Source organism: Pagrus major, chromosome 8, assembly GCF_040436345.1.
Source record: "Pagrus major chromosome 8, Pma_NU_1.0".
NCBI lineage: Eukaryota > Metazoa > Chordata > Actinopteri > Spariformes > Sparidae > Pagrus > Pagrus major.
This window is the reverse complement of record NC_133222.1, coordinates 19,552,992-19,579,312: the sequence shown is the minus strand read 5'-3', so window position 1 is coordinate 19,579,312 and position 26,321 is coordinate 19,552,992. Positions and strand designations below refer to the sequence as shown.

Genomic DNA, 26,321 nt, shown 5'->3' with positions numbered 1-26,321 from the left:
AGTATTCAGATCCCTTGATGACAACATTATGTGACTTTTTTACCTGAAGATAACAGCTTCAAAATCATGTTGATGGTACATTGTTTTGTAATAGGGTGAATGGTGTCTCTGTCTCAGTCACTCTATCCCTATCACTTGTTTCTGCACTTTGTAGCTTCAGTGAGAGGGTAGGATCACAGTTTTTCTTCAACATACAAGTTTTCATCACATAACATTGTTATGAAGTAATGAGTTTTGTGTGTAGTTAGCACCTACATTAGGTCTGACAAATTGTTACAGAGCTGGGATTTTTATTTACAACAGTCGTGTTGCACTCAGAAACTGTGGGGGGCGACAAATCACACAAAATGCCAATTTCTACTTAATGTTGCTTTAGATAAAAGTACCAATACCACACTATAAAGTCAAAGTCTTAGATTGAAAATGTAAGTAAAGTGTGTAAGTGCGCTAAAATAAGGACAATTTAAAGGACAATTTAAAGGAAATTTTTTTTAAAGTATAAAATATATTATAACAAATACTAAATGCACTTCTATTACACTTGAGAAGCAGGAACCATGAAATAATTTTGCATGAATGTGACTTAAACAATAAACAACAACAACAATTTTCTGTAAATTCTGTCTAATTGTTTCAACTGTACTTGTATATAGCCTGCTGCTGGGTAGTTAGATTGATAAATCATAATGCAATGTTAGATTAAAGATGCAGGATGTTTATCATCACTCCTTTTGTATAAATATACTTGTGTGAAAATCTCTTGCTTAGACTCCACCATAGTCTCTAAGCAGACTGTCTGCTTAAAAAATGTATTATTTATTAACATGAATATCTTTAAAACTATTACTTTAAAATAGTAATGAGGTAAAAATACAAATGCAGGAATATTTATCTTTTCCATAACTGAAGAAACAAGCTGTTCTCAGAGGAAAATAAGGTCCCCAGAACACTGTTTGAAGCTAGAAATGTGGCAGGGTCTTCTAACAATGTAAAACAGTATGAAACGGTGTTGTCCTTTAAGATCAGTTTGTTTTTCCGTCATGAAAACGAAGAGAGTTTATTTAATTTGTTTAGACATAAAAAAAATTGTTTAGACAATTTTTGGTAACTCAAAAGTACTCTAACGCGTTACTTTTCTCAGTAGATAATGTAGTAACGTAAAAAGTTACTTTTTAATGTCAGCAATCTTACTTGTAATGCTACCCAACACTGCTTAAATAACACTAATAAGTTACAAAAGACACTAAATAACTAAAGAAAATGCTGCAGAGCTCTCTGCACGTCACCCTACCTCTACAGCGCCATCTTGCCAAGATGGCAGATAGAGAGGTAGTGACTAAAAAGCAGCCTACGGTATTTTCTTTTGAAATGTAGTGGAGTAGAAACACAAAGTGACTTGAACTTCCTCAGATGTATACTCAAATACAGTGCCTCAGTATTTTTTCTTTGTTACATTACGCCACTGCTGGCTTCTTCCAGACCTTTGCCCGAAGTAACCCCATAGAAACACTTAATTAGGTCACAGGTTTTTGTGACTACAGTTGCCAAAACAGAGGAGCAATTATTTTCCTCAGATGGCTCTTATATGAAAGATCTTAATCAAGAGATTCAAGTCAGTGCAGCACATTAGCCATAAAAGCTCCTTTTGTTTCCAGGGTAATTGAATTTCTTCTTTGCTCATCATCTACAGCGGGAATGAGGGGGGCGGGGCTACAATTACGAGCCAGGCTGCGATTGGCTGAAAGCTGAGGTACACGTGCTCCTGCTCTACGCCTGCTGCCTGGGAGTTTAGAGCCGCACAACAGGCACGAGCCACAGTAGCAACAACGTCCAGAGCGCGAGAGGGTCGCTGTCCTGTCAACGGTCCCTTTAACTAACAAACAACAGCTCAACAATAACACACAAAAACAGCAGCTATGAAGGAGCAGACAAGTTTTTTCCTTTTGCTGCAACTTTTCTCAGCTTGTCTGGTGCTTGGGGTACACGGTAAGTTGCCTCTTTGTGTTTGTTTACAGTTCAAACCGTCGCTGTTAATGTCCCCGCACCGTTGCTGAACCAGGCGTACAGTTGTACGTTAAAGTTGCTTTCTATCCACGACTTTATCTTCTTCTTTTCAAATTCACTCAGTGGAAATATTTGTAGTTAGTTGTTCAGTACGACAGCTCGTTTTCGTTCGTAAAGTGTATTTGGTATGTGACGATTTAATCTCAGCCTGGCACAAGTGGCACTGTCAATTCATCACCGAAGTAACGGAGCAGTGGGCATTTGTAGGTGGGCAAGTTCAAGCGGTCCTTGAATAAGTTGACAGGACGTGTGGGAATGTGAGAAGTGAGACAGTGTTTGGCGGCTCTGAAACTGCAAGATTGGACAGCTGTGTATTCAGAGAGGTTTCACAATTTAAGAAATCAAAAATAATAATTTGGAATCGATTGTATCCGCTTGTTTTTCATGTTTTAGAGGCTAGGCGCTCATGACAAAGTGTGTGGTTACAGAAATGATACCTTTAGGCTTTTTTTGTGCAGAGTGCCCCTTTTAAGGAGCGTGACACACAACCTACAGACTGGCTATTATACTTGCCCGGTGTTAACCTCATGCCATTGGCGATGGGCTTTGTTTGCATTTCCATGCATCAAACACATTTAGGCCGATGGACAAAGGGTAAAATGGCCTGATTCTCCTGCCTTCATTTTCTGCTCACACACCGGGGAGAAGGCATCACATGTCACACAAGCATGTTTTCCTTGGTGTGATGATTTTTCCAAATGTGGAAATGTTCCTGTTCCACTTAGGCCTTTTTTGCACATTGACAAAGAGCAGAATTTAGGACTTGGGTTAAAAGTGTGTGTAAAAGTGTATTTCTTCCCAGATGAAACGTGGACTTTTGACTTTTTTGAGTTGCAAAACAGACCAACCATTGACATTTCCTCCCTCAGGCATTTGCGCTCACTGTCATAGGTCAGGTATGTTTTCCATTCTTCATTGATTGTATAAATGTGCAGGGAAGCATTGTATAAGATAGGGATCTAAAACTAAAGCAAATAGTAAATCATATTACCTAAGATATGTGATTAGAGCAGTCCTGACATGGGCTTAAAATAATCATATTTAACCCAAATGCTGCATTAAATCTGCTTATAAAACATTTTTATATGAGTTGCATCAGAAACATAGTCCTATTTAACCCCCTTTAGCTGACAAGACCATAAAAATTGCATTTCAATGCCCCATTATTAAATTTTGAGTCATGTGCTGGTTCACTATGTTGACAAACACACTGCATGCTGCATATGCAAGCATGTGGCTTCATTACTGGAAAAGGAGAGTTGTTGAATTTAGAGATTAAGGCATGTTGGAACCAGGTAACAGAAACAAATATTTATTAACAGATACAGGGTGGCCAAAATTGATGACTATCAACTTGGATTTGGACTGTATTTCCATTCCTTCTACTGTAATGTCCTTATATAGCCCGGCATAGCAGACAGGCTGCTAGATTTTCCTTGGTGCTTCACTTACATAAATGTTTGATACACTTTTTTTTTTTAATAGAAGTTGAAAAAGCATGCAGCCTGAAACGAAGCACACATCCCAACATGTTTGTTCCTTGATGCTCAGGGATGGGACAGCCGTGGAGAATAGGTGTGGTTGCACTGACCACAACGTTGAGTCACTTTTCTGGATGCAGCCGCCAACACAGACATGCCAGTGGACTTCCGCCCACAACAGGGCTTTCCATGCTGTCAGGGATCTGGGGGGATGGGACTTGTTGCTGCTGTGTCATGTGGACTGTTAACAGGGCAGGATAAGAGCTGAGGGGAGTTTTTTCCCCCTGTGTTTTACCTGATTAGGCTCAATTCAGCAGGTTGTAGCTCACTTGTCCCATCTGCCTAGCGCTGAGGGAAGAGAAGTGGAAAATGGCGTTCTGTGTCAGGGCTGAGGCAGTCTTTTCTCACAACAAGACCACTTAGGGCAACTGAGTGAACCAGGGCTAAATATAGCCGGAAGCTGGGCCAATGGCATGGCAGGAGTGTGTGTATGTGTATAATTTCAGGAGGTAGGCAGGTGCATATGAAGACTTTCCAGGTGAAATTGGTGCAAATTTACTTGTGGGTGTAAGATAGGATTTTGATATATGAGGCAGTTATTGGACTTACTTAACCAGGAATTTTAATTTCCTGCTGATGTGATGGATGTTTCATATTCACAGTTAAATTGACAATTAGTTTTGTACTTTTATTTGGGGTCATGAAACGGAGGAATTATATTTAATTTAAATTATTCTCGCCCTTGTCTTCTGCTTACAGTATTTCCTATAAGGTTTTCCTTATTGCTAACGTACTAGGGCTGGTCAGTATATCAGTATTATGTTGTTATTGTGATATGAGACAATATATCATTTTAGATTTTGGATATCATATGTCAGGATACTGCAAGTGCTGTTTTCTGAACTTAACAGACTTTCCTGCTTGTTCTAATACTTAAAAGCTTTAGTACCTACTTGGTCATTATATCCACATTACTGATGATTGTTTATCAAGATTTTCATTGTGTTAATATTTTGTGAAAGTACCAATAGTCATCCCAACAATATTGTCATAATCTTAATATCAATATTGAGGTATTTGGTAAAAAATATTGTGATATTTTGTTTTGAGAAGCTCTCAAAATTGGGATATAGTCTGAAAATATCACAATGTGAGGATTTTATGCTTTTCTTTGTCATGTGTGATAGAAAACTAAATATCTTTGTGTTTTGAACTGTTGGTTGGACACAGCAATGAGATCATTTTATTTAGTAATTTATGACATTTAACAGACAAAACAATTAATCAAGAAAAAAACTGCACATTATTAGAAAATGAAAATAATAGTTGGTTGCCGCTTTGTGAGTTTTTCTCGGTGAGTACTTTTACACTGAGTTTCCGGAGTGTCAGTAAGTTTGTGAATGTGTGTGAGAGAAATATGAATGTGTGTGTTTTTGTCATTACCATCTGCCTGTGGTGGGTCTTCCCTTCAGGCTGCTGTCGTCCTTGGCTCTGATGGCTTTATTAGTGGCTTTTCCCACAAAGTCCCTCAGGACAAGACAGGCTCTTTTCCTTCCAATTTGAATTTTGAATGGCTTCCTTATCAATGTTTCATTGCAATATGGAGAATCTTCTAATTTGGGCCACTTTATTAGTGTCTGTCGCTCCACTTTCCAATCTGCCATGATTAATATTTTACAAACCGTCATGTGAGCTGAACAGTGAGCCAAGGACAAAATCGGTGGTACCGTGAATCCAAGAGGAAGACGGTGATCAGAGAAAATTGCTAACTTTTCATTAGTGTTGATATATAGGTACAGCTCCATTCACTTTAGACTGCTGCTGCTGTGTTACTATTCCAGGCTCTGTTTCAGTTACAGTACTTCAGTGAAAAGCTTGTTGTTTAGTTGATGGTCTGTGACGCGTGTGTGTATTTTTAGTGGCTGGCCCTTGTTGTTTTATTTTTTTGTGCAGCAGCAGATGGCTGTGTTGCTCTGGAGTAGCACGTGCAGATTACAGAAAGCTCACCTGCAGCTGGAGTCCTGCTGATCTTAATATTGAAAAGACACAGGTTATTTAAGGACAAGGCCTTGATAAATCCACTTCTTGTTACACATGTCCAGGTTCCCTTCTCCTTTTGCCTTTAGAGCACACAGCATGTGGTGGTGGTGGGACATCAGACTGGATGAGCAGCAGTCCACAGGTCTCAAGCCTTCTTATTATCCTTCAGCACATCCTTAACAGTTTTAACTAGGGTTAACTAGCACTGGAAGTGTGTGTCTGTATGTGTGTGTATTCGTGACGCAGGCCCTTCTCTTTGACTTTCTGGAACACTGAGTTCCCACCCCTGCCAGCCTATATGCACCAGCGTGCAAATGTGTGCGTGACAGAGCAGAGGGCAGAGCAGTTACTGTTTTGAGGCCTCGGGACACACCAGACATGAGCAGTGACGTAACCACACACACACACACAAGCTAATTCCCTCAAAGCCTTCTTAAACTGTCCAACTGTATTCATTTTTATATACTTCTGATTTATTCCACGTCATCTTTGATAACTCAAGAATAATTCAGAGGAAAGAGATTCTTGCCCATTGCTGTGCACTGTGTGTATTTTCCTAAACAGAAAATAGCATGCTCTGTCAGTGAGACCTCTCTAAACCACGTCTGAGCCCAGAAATTTTATTTTATTTTATAGCTACTTAAGCATTTTATTGTATATAGTATTGTATTGTTTTTTTATATTGTATATACTACATTTAATGTTTCTATATTTGCCCTTGTATTTTGATTGTATTTTTACTTGAATGTACCTGCGGCTATGATAACCTAATTTACCTTAAGGAATTAATAAAGCTATCTATCTATCTATCTATCTATCTATCTATCTATCTATCTATCTATCTATCTATCTATCTATCTCTATCTATCTATCTATCTGATGTAGTTCGCGTCAAACTGATTAAGGATTGCCGGCTCACTTATGTCAATATTGTCCAAAGTGCTATTTGGTCGCTGTTTCTCTAATATGAGCTGCAGTGAGTGTCCTCAGAGAGTACAACCCCCCAAACCCCCCCCCCCCCATTTCCTGAAATGGCTCCCCTTTCTTCATCCTCAGTCATGGTGCAGAGTCCTTCAATGACTTCCGAGAGCAGGTCTCACCAATCCAGTCCTGAAGTGCTTCACTCTGTTGTTGTGACTTCTGCTTTGCCTTGTATAAGGGTTATGTTTCCTTTCCCTCTATTCGCCTGGGCTCTAATATGGTCAGAGGGCAAGTGTGTTGGCTCAGATCGCTGGTTGATCCTCTCAGAAGCAGCCAAATATCTTGTAGTGACGCCTTCTTCTGTGAAGCTCCTACAGGAAACATGTACCATGTGTTGTGCTGCCACTGATTTGTTTCTAAGAGGTAAACACAAGACTTGTCAGGGTCACTCATGCCAAACCCAGCCACCTGCAGCAAAATGCCAGTTGCTTATTATTGAGCAATTTTGTGAAAGTTTTCTCAGCCAAGAGAGCTGCATGATTTAAAAAAAAAAATCATATTGTGATCGCAATATAATTCACGATTAGTTGGGATGATAATTTTTCCATTATAATTTTATTCTTCACTCAAAGAAGAGACAGAAGAAGGACATCTCTGCAGCACTACTACATTACTTCTTCATTATAATGCCGCTTTATCACACATTTTGACTTTGTCAAAAAATTTCACACTTCTCAATGTGGATATTGCACCTGGTCACATTGCGATTTCGCTAATATTTTGAACATTTCTTCAGCTAAAGTTGCAATGGACAGTAATACAAACTTGCTTTATTGGCAAAGCTGTAGGCACATCAAGTAGTTGCTCATCGTTATAACTGATACTAATAAGATGCTAAAGTACCTACATTCAGTGTGATAACTTCCTTTATTTTAGGATATATCCGCAATAAAAATATTACTACGCGCACTGACATGAGACCCTACCCCAGCTGTGTCCTCATATCTGAGACTGAAGCTTTTGCACAATCACATACACCTTCTTGTTAGTGGGTCTTATTATGTGATTCTGGTACTTACTGCTCTGTGTTCATGGTCTGGTATTCCAAGCTCATTCTTGGGCTGAGGCATCATGGGAAAGGCACATACCATGACTCATAAGGAGTGAGAAAAGCACAATGCCCTGTGGAAAGGGCTTGTCCTGCCAAACAAAACTCTGCATACCTTCCTAATCTGTCACTGTGGTTAGGACAAAGTTGGGCACCATGTTGAGTACTTTTAGCACTGGTGTAATTTTGACAAATTTATTGAACATGTTTGTAATGCATTGTTAAATGCTGCAAAATAGATGTTTGTGGCTGCAACTTCAGGTGACTCATAGTAGTTTTTGCACTTTTAAGAGTGAATATCTGTGTTTACATAATGAAAACAACTGATATATTGTCTCTGGGATTCAGCTTGTGTTTACAGATCCACGCCCACATTAACTGAAATATCAAAACAATGTTAACATGCTCAGGCTTGTTTTCATTTTGGTTGTTGTAAAAGGCATTTAGGAGTCTTTACTTCACCAGCCTGAATAGGGTTATTATAGAGGTCATTGAGATCTCTGGACTAACAGCAGTGCCTATACATGTATTTTGGATTACAGATTGGTTTGGTTACTTTTTTCTTATCTTGGTTGCTGCCGCGTTTTTTTGTGGTCAATTTACAAAAAATACAAAAAGCATTTCTGACATATACCTGTTGGTATCTATCTATGCAGGTAGTTTGGATTTACTTTGTCCTGAGATTTCTGTTACCTCCAAAACATGATGGAGATGAATAGCTGTTTTGTTTGTGGCACTAACAGCATTTGAAAAATTCCAAAGCAACATTTCTGTTTCTGACTGGTGTGGCAGTTTGAATTGTGGAAGTTGAAAATGAGCCTAATTTTCAGCAGTGATTTGCCCACCCCGACTAAACTGAAACTACACCCACAGCTTTGAATTGTAATATAAACTCATGCTTATCTGAAACTGTAGTTGTCTGTTAGTTAATGGGAAATCTCTGGTTTCCTCTGAAATAGCAGTGGAGCTTACAGTTGATGTGGGGTGGAAACCACATAACTCGATGCTGCATATTTTCTTCTTAATTCAAAGGCTTCTTTTGTTTTACATGTGCAAAGTGTTGCAAATTACATCATATTTCAAATACACTGTGTATAGTGTAGTGAATAGGGGAGAAAAATATTTTCTTTATCCCTGTGTAATTCTATACAGATGTGACTTTTACAGACAGTGGCATCACTTCGGGGAATTTTAAGTCCTCTGGTGGTTTGACCACTGTCTCTTGGCTGACCACCTTGACTAATACATCACAAATTTAATTTCCTCCATGAATCCAGACAAGCTTCCCGTTAAATTACCCCTCAGTCAGGGCAGGCCACAAGCAATTTTCACAGAGACAGTTAAATTAAGTCAGTTGTCTCTCTTATCTTGTAATTTTATCTCATATTAATCAGATTGTTCCATTAAAATATTCTTGGTGGGTAATTTATTCAGCATTGTAATTTCTCAGCTCTGAGGATTTCCTGAAGGGAACTGTCTGCCAATGAAGGAAGGGAGGGTGTGTTCCTTCCCAAAGATAAACAAGTGGCAGCTTTTGGATCGGGATGTGTTGGCAGTGCCAGCCCAGCCTGTTGCCTTACAGTCCCATGAGATATGAAAGCATTTGAAGGCCATGATACTGGATACAGCACTGATAAGACTGGGCATCTGTGGGAAGTGCAGTTCAGTAGATAAACAGCCAAACAGGATGCTGGCAAAGTGTATCTTTCTTTCTCCTTCTCCCTTCATCTCCTTGATTGCTAATGGATAATAAATGGAGTCCAGTTTTTCCACAATGCTGTAGTGTTTGCCAGAGTTCGCACTGAGTAAACTACTGAGAGCAAGAAAACTATACAGATGTGTGTGCAGTGTGGGCTTAGGATGGATGGAGAGGACGCAGCGATACACAGGAAGTTATAAGTCTCAAAATGCCTTTTTCAGCCATGGCCCTGTGGCCTATGAATTATATCCTCAGCAGGACTAAAACACCACTTTCGTTTACTATAGAAGTCTAAAAAAATATTTATCTACTCCCACGAGTCTGCTTTGTTTGAGGTAGGAGGAGGTACCCCACTGAAACACTAAAAAACAGGGTCAGAGATCCTTTTTAGCCTGTATGACAGACACTGTGGTACCATAACCATCAATTTCACACTTGGGGTCCAACCTCAATTTCCCTGAACAATTATCCAAATGATGAGTCTTAACTTGGAAATGTCCTCCCTGTCTTCACGGGTGTTTAAAGACTCCCAATTATTTACTTCCTGTAAGTGTCAAAACAGGGTATAATTGAAAAGTGCACTTTAAAATGCTATGTGCTGTATCTATATTGAGAAAAATGTTACTGGTAATTACTGGTTCAATATATTTATATAAACTAGATGATACATTCATTTGTCAGGAACTAGGTTACCTCACTCATGTACTGTAGGACACTTAATTTCCAGTTTTTGACATTTAGGATTTGTAAGCATTGTTGTCATAGTTTCTGTAAGGCATAAATCTTATTTTGGAATAAAACTCTCTCTGACTGTAAATCATAGCTCATTCAATCTTCATGCTTTTGAAAAACACTACACGCCTCTTCATTCCTTTTTTTCCCCACCCACTGAGAGATGACATGATTTCCCTCATGCCCAGAGAGCTGCCAGATTGTCAGGTTCAGGCCAAGCGGCTGTGATGCTGGTGGAAGCATCGAGTGTTTGTGTTGTGTTTACAGTGTAGTGATGGCTTACTCAGCTGTTCGAAACAGCACATCCAACCTGCAGTAGGCTGTTTACTCTTCACTCAGCAGCACAACAAAAGCGTGGAGTGAACAACTTAATAATGGAATATAACATCATTATAACTGATACTATCTCAGAACATCTCTTACTCTTTCTTATTGATAACATAAACTGGTTTTAATGCTAAAAACTGCACAAGAACTCCTCGCAGCAGTCACTACTGCAACAGAGTCTGATCGCTTTCTTCCTGTCCTGAAATATGGGCCTGGAAATATCAGATTTGATTCGACAGGAAATGCCTGGCAGTCAGCCGTTTATGAATGTGAATGTGAAAGTACACAACACAGCTGGATCAAACCGGATTTACAACCAGTTTTACATTATGCTCTTCTTTTACAGAATCTGTCTTTTGCGTTATTTTGTTTGCAACACTACACATTTAAATGAAAACAGCCAACACCTCAGTCAAAAAAGTTTGAGTGAAAGCTTAGCTGATACATTCGTAGGTGTCCTTTAGAAATGAACCCTAAACATTTGCTCTTGTAAGAGGAGATGTTGACTAAAACAATGTAGATGATTACTCTGAATGAGAAAAAAGTGTGTTGTGTACTGTGGTGGTCACTTTGTCACTCTCCCCCCCCCTCTCTCTCCTCAGGTGATTACTGCAAGGTGAATGTGTGCAGTAATGGTGGAACCTGTGTGACTGGGGCAGGAGCTCCGTTCATCTGTATCTGCCCTGATGGCTTCTCTGGAGAAACCTGCAATGAGACTGAGACTGGTAAGCCACGCATCTGAGGTTGAAATGAATGTTATATCTGATTTTTGATTGTTTAGACTTCGCCCTAGATCAATTCCTGAAAAAAATACGTATTACTGCTCAACCGCTGTTAAACCGCTCCTACTTCTGTGTCTCTCCTCATACAAAAGGGCCCTGCAACCCCAATCCTTGCAAGAATGATGCCATCTGTGAGTTGACCGGTCAGTCCCGCCGAGGTGATGTCTTCAGCGAGTATGTCTGCAAGTGCCAGCCGGGCTTTGATGGAGTTCACTGCCAGAACAGTAAGTCTGTGCTCCCTCCTCAATGGCTTTATCACTGTACAGTTGTGTTATAAGTGATCAGGGGTTCTAGTAGTTTAGTTCTGACACAATTCCAAATCAGTTACACTCTGTCATATTTGGGTATTTATATCATGATCCATGTAAACTCTGTTCTGTTGTTTGGAAGTATTTTTGTTACTGCCAGATTAAAAGTTTTCAGTGTATTTACATTTTGGTTGGCCTTTTTCCCGTGCCGTAAGGCACCACTGGACTGTATAAATGTATAACTACATGGCAAGTCTGCCTATGAGTGAGTATTATAAACACTGTATATACATTATATAACAGTATTGCAAAATGTCAGAATCAGTGAGCATCAGTAGGTGCCATCTTATACCAACAAATTTCTTTGGATATTTTTATTTTTAATTAAAGTGTAATTAAGATTGATTGTCAAAGTACTGAAACAGATTTAGTCATTAGTCTTGATCATTTGAGGAAAACTCCCCCCTCTTTGTTACTAATCGCTACACTACATCCTCACTACTTTCAGCTGCAGCAGCACACCAAATTAAATGTTTCTGATATGCTTGTATCCTTTTTTTACAGAGTACAGATATACATACCTATACAATTAATTAGCAAGTCTAATGAGGTCCCTGTTTATCCGTCTAACCTGACACACTAACATGCAGACAGCTGCTGTGAGTGTTGGCCACCAGACAGACAGCTGACGTCCTTATGGGAGCTTCATTCACACGTCACTCAGACTAGGTTGGTTCAGTCAGGGTCAGAGGGAAGCAACGGTGGGAACATGTGCTGTGCTCCTCCAACTGCCTCCAGCCCGGCACACAGAGACAGATGGCTACTGTTTGCGCGAGAAGGCGGCAGAATAACAGTGGCCAAGTGTGCACAAAGAAGTAATTTAGCAGGAATCAATTGGGGCTTTAGGGAAAAGCCTATTTATATTTTGTGTTTGATCATGTATGCCTTTTTATCCTAGGTGTCCAAGGGGCTGATTTAAGTTCCCAAAAAGGTAACAGTGGAAATGGGACTCGAGGAGAGAAAGATGTCTGTGTGTTTGTGTTTCGTGCTGTGGTCTCCTATCCTTCTTGGATCCAGGTGCTCTCTGTTCTCTTGGCTGCATGCGGAGGCTGAGGAATTCAGCAACACACACATACACACACATAAACAGTATGCACATACAAACACACACACTCACCGATGGGGGAACCGCTGAGTTCAGCACTATCTCTCCTTGTTTCTGAGTCAAGGCTAGCAGCAAAACCGGCAGTGAGATAATCTCCACGTTAGATACACCGCCTTTTTATCAGTTCACCAACCCTGACAGGAAGAAGTGCTTGCATATTAAAAGATTTGTTGTTCAACCCCCTCAAGCCTTATCAAAAATACAGCCACGGTTTACGGTTTGTGTTTTCTTTAACCCCTGAGAACCACAAATCACAGCTCATCAAGATCCATACATTCACAAGTCCATTGGCAGGTACTTATGTCTAAGCAGCCAGAATAAGAGCCCTCTGCAGAGAAGCCATTTACACTAATTAGATAATGCCTGAAGGATAATGATGAGGGGAATTTATGTGACTGTGTTGGTTTCTGAGAACCCCTCTGAGAACTGCGGGGTCAGGGAGGTGCCCCTCCATTCACAGCTACTGATGACTGTGTTGTGACAGTTTAAGTGCTCTCTAATTTGTGTGTGTGTGTGTGTGTGTGGGGGGGGGGGGGGGGGGGGTGGGGCAAGGCGTGAGGCTCATGGCAGCTAGCTCCTATGGTTTGTATGATACACAGAGACAGGCTGTAGAAATCCAGTGACTGTGGTTAGCTCTGGGAGTTGTAGTTTAAACATTTAACAAGCATCCTGACACTTACTTCATACATGAAAAAGTATATTGAGATGCACATTTTGGTTCAGAAATTGATTAAAAAGTTCAGAAATGTGACCGCAATCCTCTCACTGGTCAAGTGTGAAAATTTATGGGAGCCTGTTATTGGAGGATGAACTGTCTTTTTGTTTTTTTTGTTTTTTTTTTACAGTAAGCTGCCTAAAACAGAGCCTGACAAGTAGGTGTTTGCAAACTGGAGTTAGATGTAGAAGTTGTTCTCACACAAACCCACTGCATCTAGAAAACTATAAATAGAATAACGCAGCAGTAAAGAAGTGAAAGATGGACTAGTTGGGAATAGAATAAGATGGTAGAAAATAGCACCATTCTCTCTTTCAGGTATGGGAATGAAGTAAAAAACAAATGACAAATATGTTTTTTTTACCAATATGTAGTTACAATTTATGTCATTGGGGAATACATTTTTCCTTAAAGGAATAGAATTCCTCTGAGAAACAGATCAAGAGGGCAAGAAAATCTCCACTGGAAAAAGCTTAATCATTTGAGTGCAGCTCATCCCACATGAACAACCACACACAGCTCATGATCTCATATACAGACTGTTTAGAAATCACATACACACACAGTTCATCCCTCATGCCAGCCTAGCCAACAGAAAGTGGCGGTCCACGCTGAGTGTTCGCAACGTCAGTACTGCTACTGTTGCCGGGCGGAAAAGTGAACGTGGAGGCGGAACGATGAATTAAGTCTGCCCTCCTGACAATGTCACACTCACTACTCAGGTCTGACTGCAGCACTTCTGACTGTCCTGTCAAATTGGCCTAAAAGCCTTTATGGGTTGCAGAGAGAGAGAGAGAGTGTGTGTGTGTGTGTGTGTGTCCTTATGGGAGGCTCAAGTATGGAGATGCAGAGAAAGAGAGAGAGGGAAATGTCAATAGCCGTTCACTTCACTTTGGGCCAACGCAAATGGAAAAAGTGAGGGAAGATGGAGTCTTTTTCTTGCTTACAGTCTCCAAATCCCAGATTTTCATAACAGATTAAGGCACTTATTTGCTTCTTGGAAGTCTCAAAGGGGTGTGTGCATGCATTTGCTGCGTTTTCAGTTGTTTTGGGAGAATTTTCAGCTCCTCCCAGGATGTGGTTGCGTGGGCAGACTGGGCTCCATGCCCCCTGTCGAGTACAGGGTTTGTGTATGTATAATATATATGTATGTATGCCTGTATGCCTTAGTGCTGTCATGGATCTGACTAAGACTGGCATGCGTTTCCTAGTTTACTATTGTCCACATTAAACATGCTAGAATGTCCTATTAGATCCCCAAAGCTGCTTACTTGGAATGACAACATGATCTGAAGTAACAGAAGTATCTTTGAGGTGTTTTGACAAATGAGACTGAGCCTTCACAGGTAAACATAAACATGAAAACAGCAACAGACTTATAAGGGCTGTTAAAACAATGAGCCACATAGGGTGCTCTCATGAATATGAAATCAATACAGCAGATATGACAGAACTGTACAGATTTCAACGGTGGAACTGAGATTTTAATTCAGTTTCACAGTTAATTAGTGTGCGTTGTTGGCAAGTTTGTATTAGAAAGAATCTTACAGTAGAAAGTAAAGATTAGCATTAAACCTGTAAACTAACTCGATACTGAATTCAGATTTTTCTTCTCTGCTAAACTACCAAATTATGAAAACAAATGCTTTTTATCATCAAAATACGCTTTTTCATCAGCATTCTGGTATTCACTCAATAAGTACTGTATATTCACGTCTGTAACTCCTCTTCTGTTGACCACTAAGCAGTCTGGGGTTGAGTTCCTTGCTTGAGATCCTTCAGAAAATTTAACAACCACGTTTGTAAATATTTAACCATAATGTGGTGATGAACAACTCTATGTTCAGCAGGGGGAAAATCCATTGTGTACAACTTCTAGACTCACTTTTTTATTTAACCCACAAGGACATAAAGTCATGACTTTGTCAGTTTTATGACACTTTATTTCTCTGACTCAGATATTCTTAAAGTTCCCTCTGTATATTCATTATAAAGAAAAAGAGAAATAACACATCTAGCATACATGCAGGGAATCTAGACTTACTGTAGCAAATGTACATTATGAGTTTAGGTAAGCTGATCTTACAAAAATAATAAATGTTCAGTTCAAAAACTTAAGAAATGTAGCAATATAGATATTTTAAATGCTGCAGACTTGAACCATAGCTATCATTTTCTTGCACACGGGATCTGATGTCACCATGATCTTTTCAGGGTGAGCGCTTCGAGACAGTGCTTTAAATACCATGCTCTGTAAATAAACTTTATGACATCAGAAGTTTTGTCTCAGAGCTCTTCATCCCTCCAGCAGAGAGTGACACCCTGGCAGAGATCCGATTCAAAAGCTATTCTGGGTCTTGCTGGTGCTCCTTGGTGCACTGCAGGCTGTCCACACAGTACACAGCAAATTACACATCTGGAAACCTTTCAGCCTTTTTTTTTTACTTTAATGTGGTTTTATTTGGTGACCATAAAGCCTTCAGAGCACCCCCCCTTGGTTGCTCTACCATGGCAACGGTGAGAGTGGTGCTTAAAAATATGTAATTTCGTTATTTTGTGTTGTCGTTGGTTGGAAGAAAAGACCAACTTTTCTTCTCTGCAACAGTCCCATTACAAATGTTGCATCTAAAATGTGGAACGTTGATATTCATAACAATTATACCATAAATTCAATACTTTAATACAGTGTTGGACAATGTGTCTGTGGGGATAAAAGATACCTTTTCTAAGTTTTACTTCTCACACTGTCATTGCTCTTTGACTTCATAGGAAAGTGTACAAACACCACAGATGGTTTAATTTTAAAACTCAGTTTGAGTACCTTGTGGGCTGAGGCCTCACACTGTGAGTTATGGAGAATGTATCATGTAACACTCTTCTCGCACAGTAACACATAAGCAGGTTTGGGCCGTCAGACGCAGGCTCACACATTTTTTTAGTCCCAAATCCTGCTGGCTGTAGCACAGATCCTGGACGTAGATAGCTTTGCTGATCACCACATGCACTGCCAGCTGACCTTGGCTTTGCATTGATTAGGGTTGGGTTTCAAACAAGCCGCATGAGATTTGTATTGGTTTTCGCTTCATGCTGGGACAGATATTGATGCTCTAAATATTGTGGTAGTGTGCTGTTTCCATAATAAGCTACAGGGTTTGTTGGATACAGACCATGGAGTGTCTAGCACATGCTCTGCTTCCAAAAATCTATATGTATATACAAACAGTGTGCTGCTAGCGGATACTGCTAAGTATGTAACAGCTGATTAGATGTCAGTATTGGTTTTCTTGGTTGAAGTTGCTGACAGTTGCTCAGTTTTCACCCAGAAACATCTCTGTAAGACATTTCATGATTATAGTTGATCAGAACTCCATGAGTGTGTACATTTCAGGCATGTGTAGCCCTGTTGATAAACAAACCTACACACCTTTGTAGTCGTACTGCCTCCACCTGTTCCTTTACCTGTCTCAGTGATACTATGTGCTCTTTAGGCTTCTCCGTCAACTGCCCCTCCTCTGGTTAATGGATTAGACCCTGGGGCAGACAGGCTGTAAGGTCGTCCTGGTGCCCAATCCTCTTACTGGAGAGAAAACCACAAGCTGACGCACGTCAGGCCCAGGGTTTCCATCAGTCTGTCATCAATTACTGATATAGGTCTCTGAGTTGTATGGTGTGTCTTCTCTGAAGCCTCAGTCTGTATGCAACAAGGTAAGGAACACGTGGTCGGTTGTTGGTAACCTGATATCATGTCAACAATATGTCCAGTCAACCTCTTAAAGCCTGAAGTAAGGATTGCTTTAGAACAATACTCCCATACTACCTACAATAGTTATTTTATTTGATCCCCATACAGCAAATAAATTGGAATGAATCTTTTCATCCATCTTCATGAGTTACCTTTTAACTTCTAGCTGATGATACTCTCTGACCTAAGGGTATTTGGTCTTAATGCAAAACTGACCTAATCAATTTCTTTTGTTACACTTTGTAACAGTGTTTTTATTTTACTCTTATTCAGTATCCTAATTTAAAATAATTAAAACACATTAAATTGCCTGTAGCCCTGGAAAAAGCCCCTCACATTGTAAATTCTTAAAACCCAAAGATGCCCTGACATTATGAATATTCAGCATATGTGGATACAGACAGAGGCAGCTGCTACCTCCTGATGTGTTCCAAGACAGTAAATTGATCAAAGAGCTTATTTACAATTTGTAGAGAGCTTGATGTGTAAAATATTCAGCTGCTGCTGCTAGAAAAAGTGTATTAATGTGATTTTGTGTAAGCTTCAGAGCCAGAAGTGTCATGCCTGTGGACCTCGTTATCCAGAGTTTGTGGATGCACATTTCAAAATAACTGTATTCCTCCTGCGACTGTGTGAAAATGAACGTTTGGACACGGAGCTATTTATGGAGAGAGCATGTGGGTAGGGAGATGCTGCCATGTGTGTGTTTGTTGGATAGAAAAATAAAACTGGTGTGTCTGGATTGTTTGCGTGCATTTTCTTCCATAATAACCACTGAGGATTAAAGCTCCAAATACCCACTGAAATCCCCCTTTTGGTTTGCAGTCATCTATACAACCAGCTAAATTTGTGCCTTTTTCCTGTCCTATGTGGTCAATAGAGTGTGTTCAAAGCTGGTTAGTCACACTGACAGTTCTTGTGGGTGAGAGATGAAAAGGAGTTAGAGTTGATTCCCATTTCATTCTGCTGACTTGTTTTTCTCACCCTGACTCATTTGAGCTGGACAGATAGTGTTGGTTGGGGAGCCATCAAGAGGCAAAACAAAGAATTACAAGGGAATTAAACATACAGTACATTGCACTGAAATGGCCCTCAATAATACTTAACTATACTTTTATCATGAAGTTTGGGATTTCTTGTGAAGCTCATCTCCACACTCACCCAGCTAAACACATTCACTCCTGGGAGCTTTCCATTATATACTCCACATCTTGGCTAAATGAGCTCCTGGTGCAGCTGGTTCTTTGGTCTCTGATATCTTGATCAAGGCTTTGCTTACTGTCTAATAACAAGGAACAAGCACCTCCCTTTAGCCTCCTCTCTGCTACACCTGCAGTCCCGTTGGCATGGCTTCAACTAACCTCAGTGTGAAGCAGTTGAAGAAACATCAAACCCTCTGTCTTCTCTCGTCTCTTCAGCATGACCTGTGATCTTCATTCACACTAACTGTGATCTGCTTCAAGACAGTTGACCGGAAATCTGTTTATGTTTGACTTCAGTGAGTGACGGTGTGATTTATCTCTCTGCAGATGTAAATGACTGTGCCGGCCAGCCGTGTGAGAATGGTGGCACCTGCAGGGACCTGGACGGAGATTTCAAATGCCACTGTCCCTCCCCTTATGTGGGCAAACACTGCCAACTGCGTAAGTATGACCAGTCAACCCTTGAAAATACATCATGTTGATCACTGTCACTATCTTTACCTGGAAATAATTATAACTAATTATACTGTGTGTAAACTAGATGTGTTTCACAAATTCAATAATTTCACATTTATTCAAGTAAACTAACTGCACGCATATACACACAGGCATAATCAATCCACATGTGATGGTGTACTATTGCTGGTAGAAAAATATTAATTGAAAGAAGTACGATTGAAGGCAGACATTGAAGATGACAGGACTGGGAAGGCTGCCAAGCTGCTGCAATTTAGGATGATCAATAGGCAGCATTAAGAGAGATTGCCAAATGAGGAATCAATACTTTATTTAGTTAAGCTGATTCAAAGCTCTGCATCCTTAATGACTTCATGGTTTACAAAGCTCAGTGAAGGTTGTAGTGCACACAAGAACTATAGTTGAATGTGTGTTAGACTTCGATTATTTTGATTCTCTTTCTAAGTCCCTCTCATTGTGCACTTGCAATTGTTCTCTACTGCTGTAGTGTAAAAGTGTTGTCTATATTTATATACAGTAGCAGAATTCCTATTTATTTTAAAGTAAAGCAATTAATAAAGCTAATTTTTTCTCAAGAAATATGAGTACTTTTATCAGGCTTCTGAAAGGTTATTGTCACAGTAGGAAATCTTCCGCTGACGTCAGAATTTGCCCCCCCACCTCTCCCCTACAGGCTGTATTTCTCTGCTTGGCATGGAGGGAGGGGGCATCGCTGAGTCCCAGATCTCAGCCTCATCGGTCCGTTACAGCATGCTGGGCCTGCAGCGCTGGGGACCTGAGCTCGCCCGCCTTAACAACAAGGGGCTGGTTAACGCCTGGAGTGCTGCTGCACATGACAAGAACCCATGGATAGAGGTGAGATGTGTAGACAGATGTCAAGTGCATGGTTAGATAAATGCTTGGTTGTCTGGATGTTTGTAGATCTACCAGGCTAGAAAGATCTTGTCCGTCTACCATTAAATAATTAGAACTTAAGCTTTTGTTAATCATTCCCCACATTTCCTGCTGTTATTGTATGTCACTTGATGCTTTAATTAAACTTTTGGATAGAAGTCGCATCGAAAAATAAACATAATTTACGAATGTCTGCTCTCTCGTTACAATTTCAGATCAATATGCAAAGAAAGATGCGCTTTACAGGTATTGTGACGCAGGGTGCCAGTCGCATCGGAACAGCTGAGTTCATCAAGGCCTTCAAGGTGGCTTCAAGCCTGGACGGCAAGACCTACACCATGTACAGAACAGAAGGAGAGAGGAAGGACCGTGTAAGGAGACTATCATTAGCATCACTTATCAGTTCAAATAACAAATTAATAGTACACTTGACACAGTTTACTAATTCCTTTCTTTGTAGGTATTTGTTGGAAACGTGGACAACGACGGCACCAAGACCAACCTGTTTGACCCCCCGATCATTGCCCAGTACATCCGCATTGTCCCTGTGGTGTGTCGCAAGGCCTGCACCCTGCGCATAGAGATGGTGGGCTGTGAGCTCAACGGTAAACTCACACAGAAAACATACAAAACACACACTTTTGTCTTTCAGTATCTTTCTGTTAGTGTCTTTTTGTTAGTGACTGAAACAAGCTTTTTCACAATTTAAGTATTCAAACTCCAGGTGGGAAAAATTGTCATCCGACAGTCTTTTTTCTTTTTTAAACCAGTATGTAAGTCATATGCTTCCTCACTAATTGTTTTCAGCCCTCTTCACTCAGTGATTGATCATATTTCGAAGGGTGTTACTCAGAGGATTGTAATTAAACTTTGTAACTTAGAAACACAGATGTGTATTGATCAAAACCATATTTTGGAGTGATACTGGCAAGCATACTGCACATTGGATGCTAATGATTTAGGGACTGAAAGTCACATTCACATCTAAAAATTGTCGCCCCAGCAGGCAGATGTGATACATTTTCTTTTAAGTCTTCTGTATGCAGCACATTTCTGTTCCTCTAGCTGTTTCTTTTATGTAGTGTGATTCTTTTGAACTCGCCAACCTCATTACACTGCTGAATATTTGTCTCTCTTGATTGTCGTCTCATTCATCAGATCAGTGTCTGTCCTCCTCCCACCGATGCATGTTTCCAAAATTTTCAGTCGCCTGTCAGTCCGGCATAAGACAGCCATCATGCATGAGATTGGGCCCTTTTTTAAATGATGTTTGTACTTTTAAGTACATTTGCTCTAAAATTATGTTATGGAAATGAGAAAGGATGTTGCATAGCAGCTACATGCGAAGCTCGACAGTACAGTTTTCATGCGTCTTTGACCCTATGTTCATCTGACCTGCATGCCTGGCTTCTTCACTAACTCATACTCATTAAAAAGTCTGTTACTGCCTGTGAAGACTGTGTAATGAGCTCCAGAAGTTTGTTTCTACTTAAGGATTTGCACTCTTCTCATACTGACCATGTGTAATGATACAGAAAGTATGAGAATACTTTGTGTCATTAATGTCATAATATCATAATGTGGGTGTGATTATCTTGAACCACAGATGGTGGAAACAATCAGTGAAGGCGGTTAAAGATTCCACCATGTGAGCTTAGCTAAGCCTAAAGCTGCTCATTTATGGTTTCACCTGCATGCCATATCACTGTCCACTGCATCTGCTGCGCTCGCACTTCACGTCATCGTCGCTGGCTGGCCTGGGCTGCTTCTGTCCGTCCCCTGTCTATCATACTTTCTCTCTCTTTCTATTCCTTTCTTTTTCTGTCTCTTCCTCCGTCTCTCTGTCTGGTCTCACCTCTACAGTGTATTCAAACACTTCAGGTTGTTCAGAGCCGATGGGCATGAAGTCCCGGTTGGTGTCTAACCGCCAGATCACGGCCTCCAGCACCTTCCGCACCTGGGGCATCGAAGCCTTCACCTGGCACCCACACTACGCCCGGCTGGACAAACAGGGCAAGACCAATGCCTGGACCGCCGCCACAAACAACCGATCTGAGTGGCTGCAGGTAGGACAGAAAGGCATAACGGGCCAGGATATTTGTTGCTTTTTTTGTTTTCCCATTAATGTGTTTGTTAAGCGAAGCTGTGTCTGTGTCTTTAGGTGGACCTGGAGTCTCCCAAGAAGATCACAGGAATCATCACACAGGGGGCCAAAGACTTCGGTTCCATCCAGTTTGTCACAGCCTTCAAAGTGGCTCACAGTGATGACGGACAGTCCTGGACCATCGTGAAAGATGAGACCACGAGGACAGACAGGGTCAGTCCAGTTGTGCTTAGAAACATGCTTGCAAATGTTAATTAAAAAACCTAAAACCTGAAATGATCCACGTGGAAATTAATAAAAAATAAAGACTACAGCTTTAGGAATGAAAAAGAAAATTACCTTTCAAATAGAAAAAAATAGCAGTATTATGAGGGCATGTAAGATATGTTGTTGATACAGTTAATCAAAAATATTGTACATCTGATAGAAAATACATATGTTCTTATAATGATGATATTCATTGATATAGAATGAATAACATCTTGCTGAATTTGATGAAAACAGTAAAGAATACAGGTTTTTTCAGAGTTGTTTATTTGTGTGGTTGTAAAGGAATCTATAAAAAAGGGGCTTAGCTTTCCTCTGACGTACTCGTCTCTGCACCTGGAAGCAATTGGGTTGACGCTGGGTTTGATTAGTTTTCTGTATGCACTTCATATTGCATCCAAAAGTCTATTCACCTGCCAGATGTGCGCCCTAGTACAGCCAGATGAAGTATTAAGTCAGGATGTGGAACAAGTGACAGTTTTCTGACTTAATCGATGAAATATGTATTATTGAAGTTCAGTTTATGATTTGACTCTGTCTTTGATGGAATAATGTTTGCATGTGTTTATAAGGTTTTACTAATTGTGAAGGTTAATTTCATGATTTTTTCTGATGTCTGTGTTCAGTTGACTTATTGATTGATCTGTTTTTCACTGCTTTTCCTCAAAAAGTTTGAGTCTGTCAGTAGTTTTTAACCCTATTTCATTCTGCCTGAGGGCCAGAGAGCGCTTTAATATGCGTTTCTCATTGTTGCATTCTTATTATTGTAATTATAGGAGAATAATCCCTGAAAATATACACAGTTTATTATCATACAAATTTATTTGTATTTAGCTGGGACAGCAGTTTATTTTAAGCCGGAAAAGTAACGTTTTAAAGAAATCTAAAGTAAAAGTAAACAAGCTGTCAAATGAAGCAAAACTGACTTTAACTCCAGAAGTGACCAATATTTTTAGTCATTAAGGAAACAAGTAGCATCAACAGTCTTGTTATCTGAATTTTCAAAACTGTCAACAGCTTTAATCTGTATTGTTTTGATTTGCTGCTGTTCTCTGTCCAGATCTTCCCAGGCAACAGCGACAACAACGTTCACAAAAAGAACATCTTTGAGCCTCCGTTCTACGGGCGATATGTCCGCATCCTGCCGTGGGAGTGGCACGAGCGCATCACCCTGCGAATCGAGCTTCTCGGCTGTGACGAGTAGCGCCATCCTGGACCCACCTCCCCCCTCCTCCTCCTCCCCTTTTCTCTACCTCCTCCTCTTCCCTCCCTCCCTTCTCCCTCCTGAGCCACACCTGCACTGCCTTGCTCTCAGCCCTAGGGGGCAGCAAACACCAGAGTAGCACACCACCACCCCAACCCTGGCTGGTTGGAGGTGGGAAATGTTACCCTTAACCACTGTTATCAGGGCCCTGGTTGAGTTTAGCTCCTGTGTCTCTTCTTAATCCATTTCCTGAATCGATCACTCATCTTTTCCACCTGAACCAAATCTGTGATCATTTCAAGAAATTACTCTATATCTTTTTTGTCACTGAGCACAGTTGGGGTCAGATTTGTATCCCACCTACAAGCTAAATAAAAGGTGGTGACTCCCCCTCGTCCCTGTGTCAGAGGTCAGGGGTAACAGGACTGCTGCTGTATCAGTTGGTGCTGCCTAGACTCTGATCCTAGATCAGTTCTACCTGGAACATTGAACCTCCAAGACCCACGGCTGGTGATGTACATAAGCTCCACTTAATAGCTTGCACACGTCCTATAACCATTCACCTCCGCTCAAGACACACAGAATATATATTACCTTTAGAAAATATATTGACATTTATAGTTGATTTTTTTCTTTCCAAAAAAAAAAAGAAATTGTGAATTAAAAAATATGATTAATATTCTTGAAAGAAGCCTTTGTCTTTAAATCTGGGAAGAGACATGTTTGTTTGCTTGTTGCTTTTTAGTGGGGAAAAATATTGAATTCCAAATCAATTTACAAGACAATTTGGCATATTATTGTCTTTGTTTGAGCAAAAATAAGAGATTAAACATCTCAAGCTGTGTCACTGTGTGTTCTTCAGTATTCAGAGTATTTCTCTGCAGTGGTTTGGACGGTAAAATCCTCAGTTCATGTTTCTGCTTTAGAAGGTTAACACCCATGGTGTAAACAATGTATTCACGCTATTAAAACATATACGTGTAGCAGCCAATAACAGACTATTTACGCTATTCCTCGTTTTAACTGAACATGTTTAGGGAAGCGTATTGAAACTTTTACCAAGCGTCATCTACAAACTCATTTGAAAGTCAAAACAGTATTAAGTAATAAACTCATCTTGTGCCAACGCCCCCTTGAATCTTTTTGTTTTTGTGGGTTTATTTGAAATAAAAAAAAGTATATGGTGCAGTGACACAGACACTCGAAACAAAAGATTCATAAAATAAATTAATCTCTGTCATTGTGGGACACAATCAGTCAATGAACTTTATAAACTTTCACGGTCAGTCAGTTTAACAGAGAAACAGATGTGATTTCAAAGCTGGAGGAGACACCCTCATTGACAGACAGGATGTTATAAACAAAGGACAAAAAGAGTTTGAGATCATTGTCAAGTGAAAGACAAGAGACACTTTATTGCTCTTTGGATAATGAATAAAAGCTATTGACTCACACAGATTCACACATGAACTGGTGTGACAAAAATCTGACACAAGAACTCATCTTTTGAAATGTTATGTTTTAGTTTCTTGACTAAATTTTGTTATACATTGCACTGTTATTTCAGTATTCACATGTTACTGGCTGCTACAGCAGATGTGTTTCAAATCTCATGACTTGGTTCAATTAAAAAAATATCATCTTTATGGTCAGTTCATAGCTGTGTCTGGCTAACAAGCTGTTTGAAGTGGAATAATTCTGTAAAGAAGCATGCGTTGAGATTTTTCTCACCATCTGTAATTCTTCAGATCTTGACATTTCCATTTCAAATCAATTTTTAATTGCTGACAAGATTCTTGGAATGACTAGAATGGCAGTATCATATCAATAACAATCCAGTAATTGTGTCACTAATTGGTAGGCATAAACTGAGAGATTAACTATAGTGTAGAGGCTGCATATTTAAAATATATGATGTACGTTGTCGTCTCAGGTCAAAGCAGATCTGCTCCTAATGTACAGTAAATGCTAGTTAAACGCTACTAATTCACTCACACACTCGGCTGTGCTTCTAGTTGTGTTCACACAGTTAAACTTTTTTCATGGCACTTTGATGTTCGTGTTTTGACATTTGAAATATCCAAAAACCAAAAAGAAAAAACAAGAAAAAAACAGTATTGTGCTTTGATGAACAAACTGTAAAGATACTCATTACTACATATAGGAGAAAAAGAAAAGAAAATATAGTTGCAGTTCAGTTTCTTTGTTGGATTAAACTGAGCTTTGAAAGTCTGAGTTTGGTGTTAATATGTGACATGCATATATACAGTACTTTTGTACTGAGAACTGTCCGTATTAGTAGATGTTAATGTTTGCTGCCGATCATCTATTTTTGGGGTCCAACATTCTGCCTCCAGTTAAAAGCTGAGGCCCCGCTGATAAGACTGTAAGAGAGAAACCAAATTAAAACTGATTTTTACGGTTCCACTGGACATGTGACACGACCCGCCATATCATCCGCTTCTGCCGCCCCCGTCACAGTATTCTAAACCTTTTCCACCCCATGAATTATGAATTATGGGCTTGTGCAATATTATACTGTGTTAGTTTTGATAACAATGAATATTAATTCAATATCCTTAAAAAATGCATGAGGGGATAGCGGTGCCACTGAGAGGTCGAGGATAGATGTTGGTGTCAAACACTGTACAATATTTATTATTGTCGCAGACGATTCCACGAGCAGTCACCATTGTTATCCATGTATGCATGCATTTTATTGAATAGTATTACTCAGTTTAAGTTCAACCGATTTGAATTTATTGGTGACATAGCTTCTTTTCTTTAGGTGTTCATTAACATTCAAAGTATCAAAGTATTGTAGATATCTTGTTTCCCCGCTGTTCAGGTTTTCTATGATTGAGCTAGAAGAATTGATGACATTGATGTGTTTTTATGGTATAATATGAGTTCATTTCTTTCTATACTGACTGTTGACCTCACAGAATTTAAACTCTATTTGAAGTTGTTTTTTTTATTCCAGTATTGTGTTTCTAAGAGGATTCCTTTTATGTTTGGCCTTTGTATCTGAAAATGAAGAATAAATAAAGAATTAAAAATGTTTAACTGACTCTAAATGTCTTGAATAGCACGACAACAGTCTGCACTTCTTTGTATGTCAATGGATGGAATATTTAGGTTATATTATT

General features: G+C 39.8%; 1 protein-coding gene across 4 annotated transcripts; it reads left to right on the top strand.

Moving 5' to 3' along the window:
- The first annotated feature begins 1,814 nt into the window (after positions 1-1,814).
- On the top strand, positions 1,815-26,238 carry mfge8b (milk fat globule EGF and factor V/VIII domain containing b). Of its 4 annotated transcripts, none has more exons than XM_073472560.1 (11): positions 1,821-1,986; positions 10,975-11,097; positions 11,247-11,378; positions 12,361-12,393; positions 18,554-18,667; positions 19,377-19,558; positions 19,813-19,968; positions 20,058-20,202; positions 21,479-21,663; positions 21,759-21,914; positions 23,029-26,238. In XM_073472560.1, the coding sequence occupies exons 1-11, from the start codon at positions 1,917-1,919 to the stop codon at positions 23,170-23,172; spliced, it is 1,440 nt and encodes a 479-aa protein (XP_073328661.1). In that variant the 5' UTR covers positions 1,821-1,916; the 3' UTR covers positions 23,173-26,238. The 4 variants fall into 4 exon arrangements, with proteins under 4 accessions (XP_073328663.1, XP_073328661.1, XP_073328660.1 ...); XM_073472559.1 differs by having other exon boundaries at positions 21,461-21,663; XM_073472562.1 differs by lacking the exon at positions 12,361-12,393 and having other exon boundaries at positions 1,815-1,986.
- The last annotated feature ends 83 nt before the right edge of the window (positions 26,239-26,321 follow it).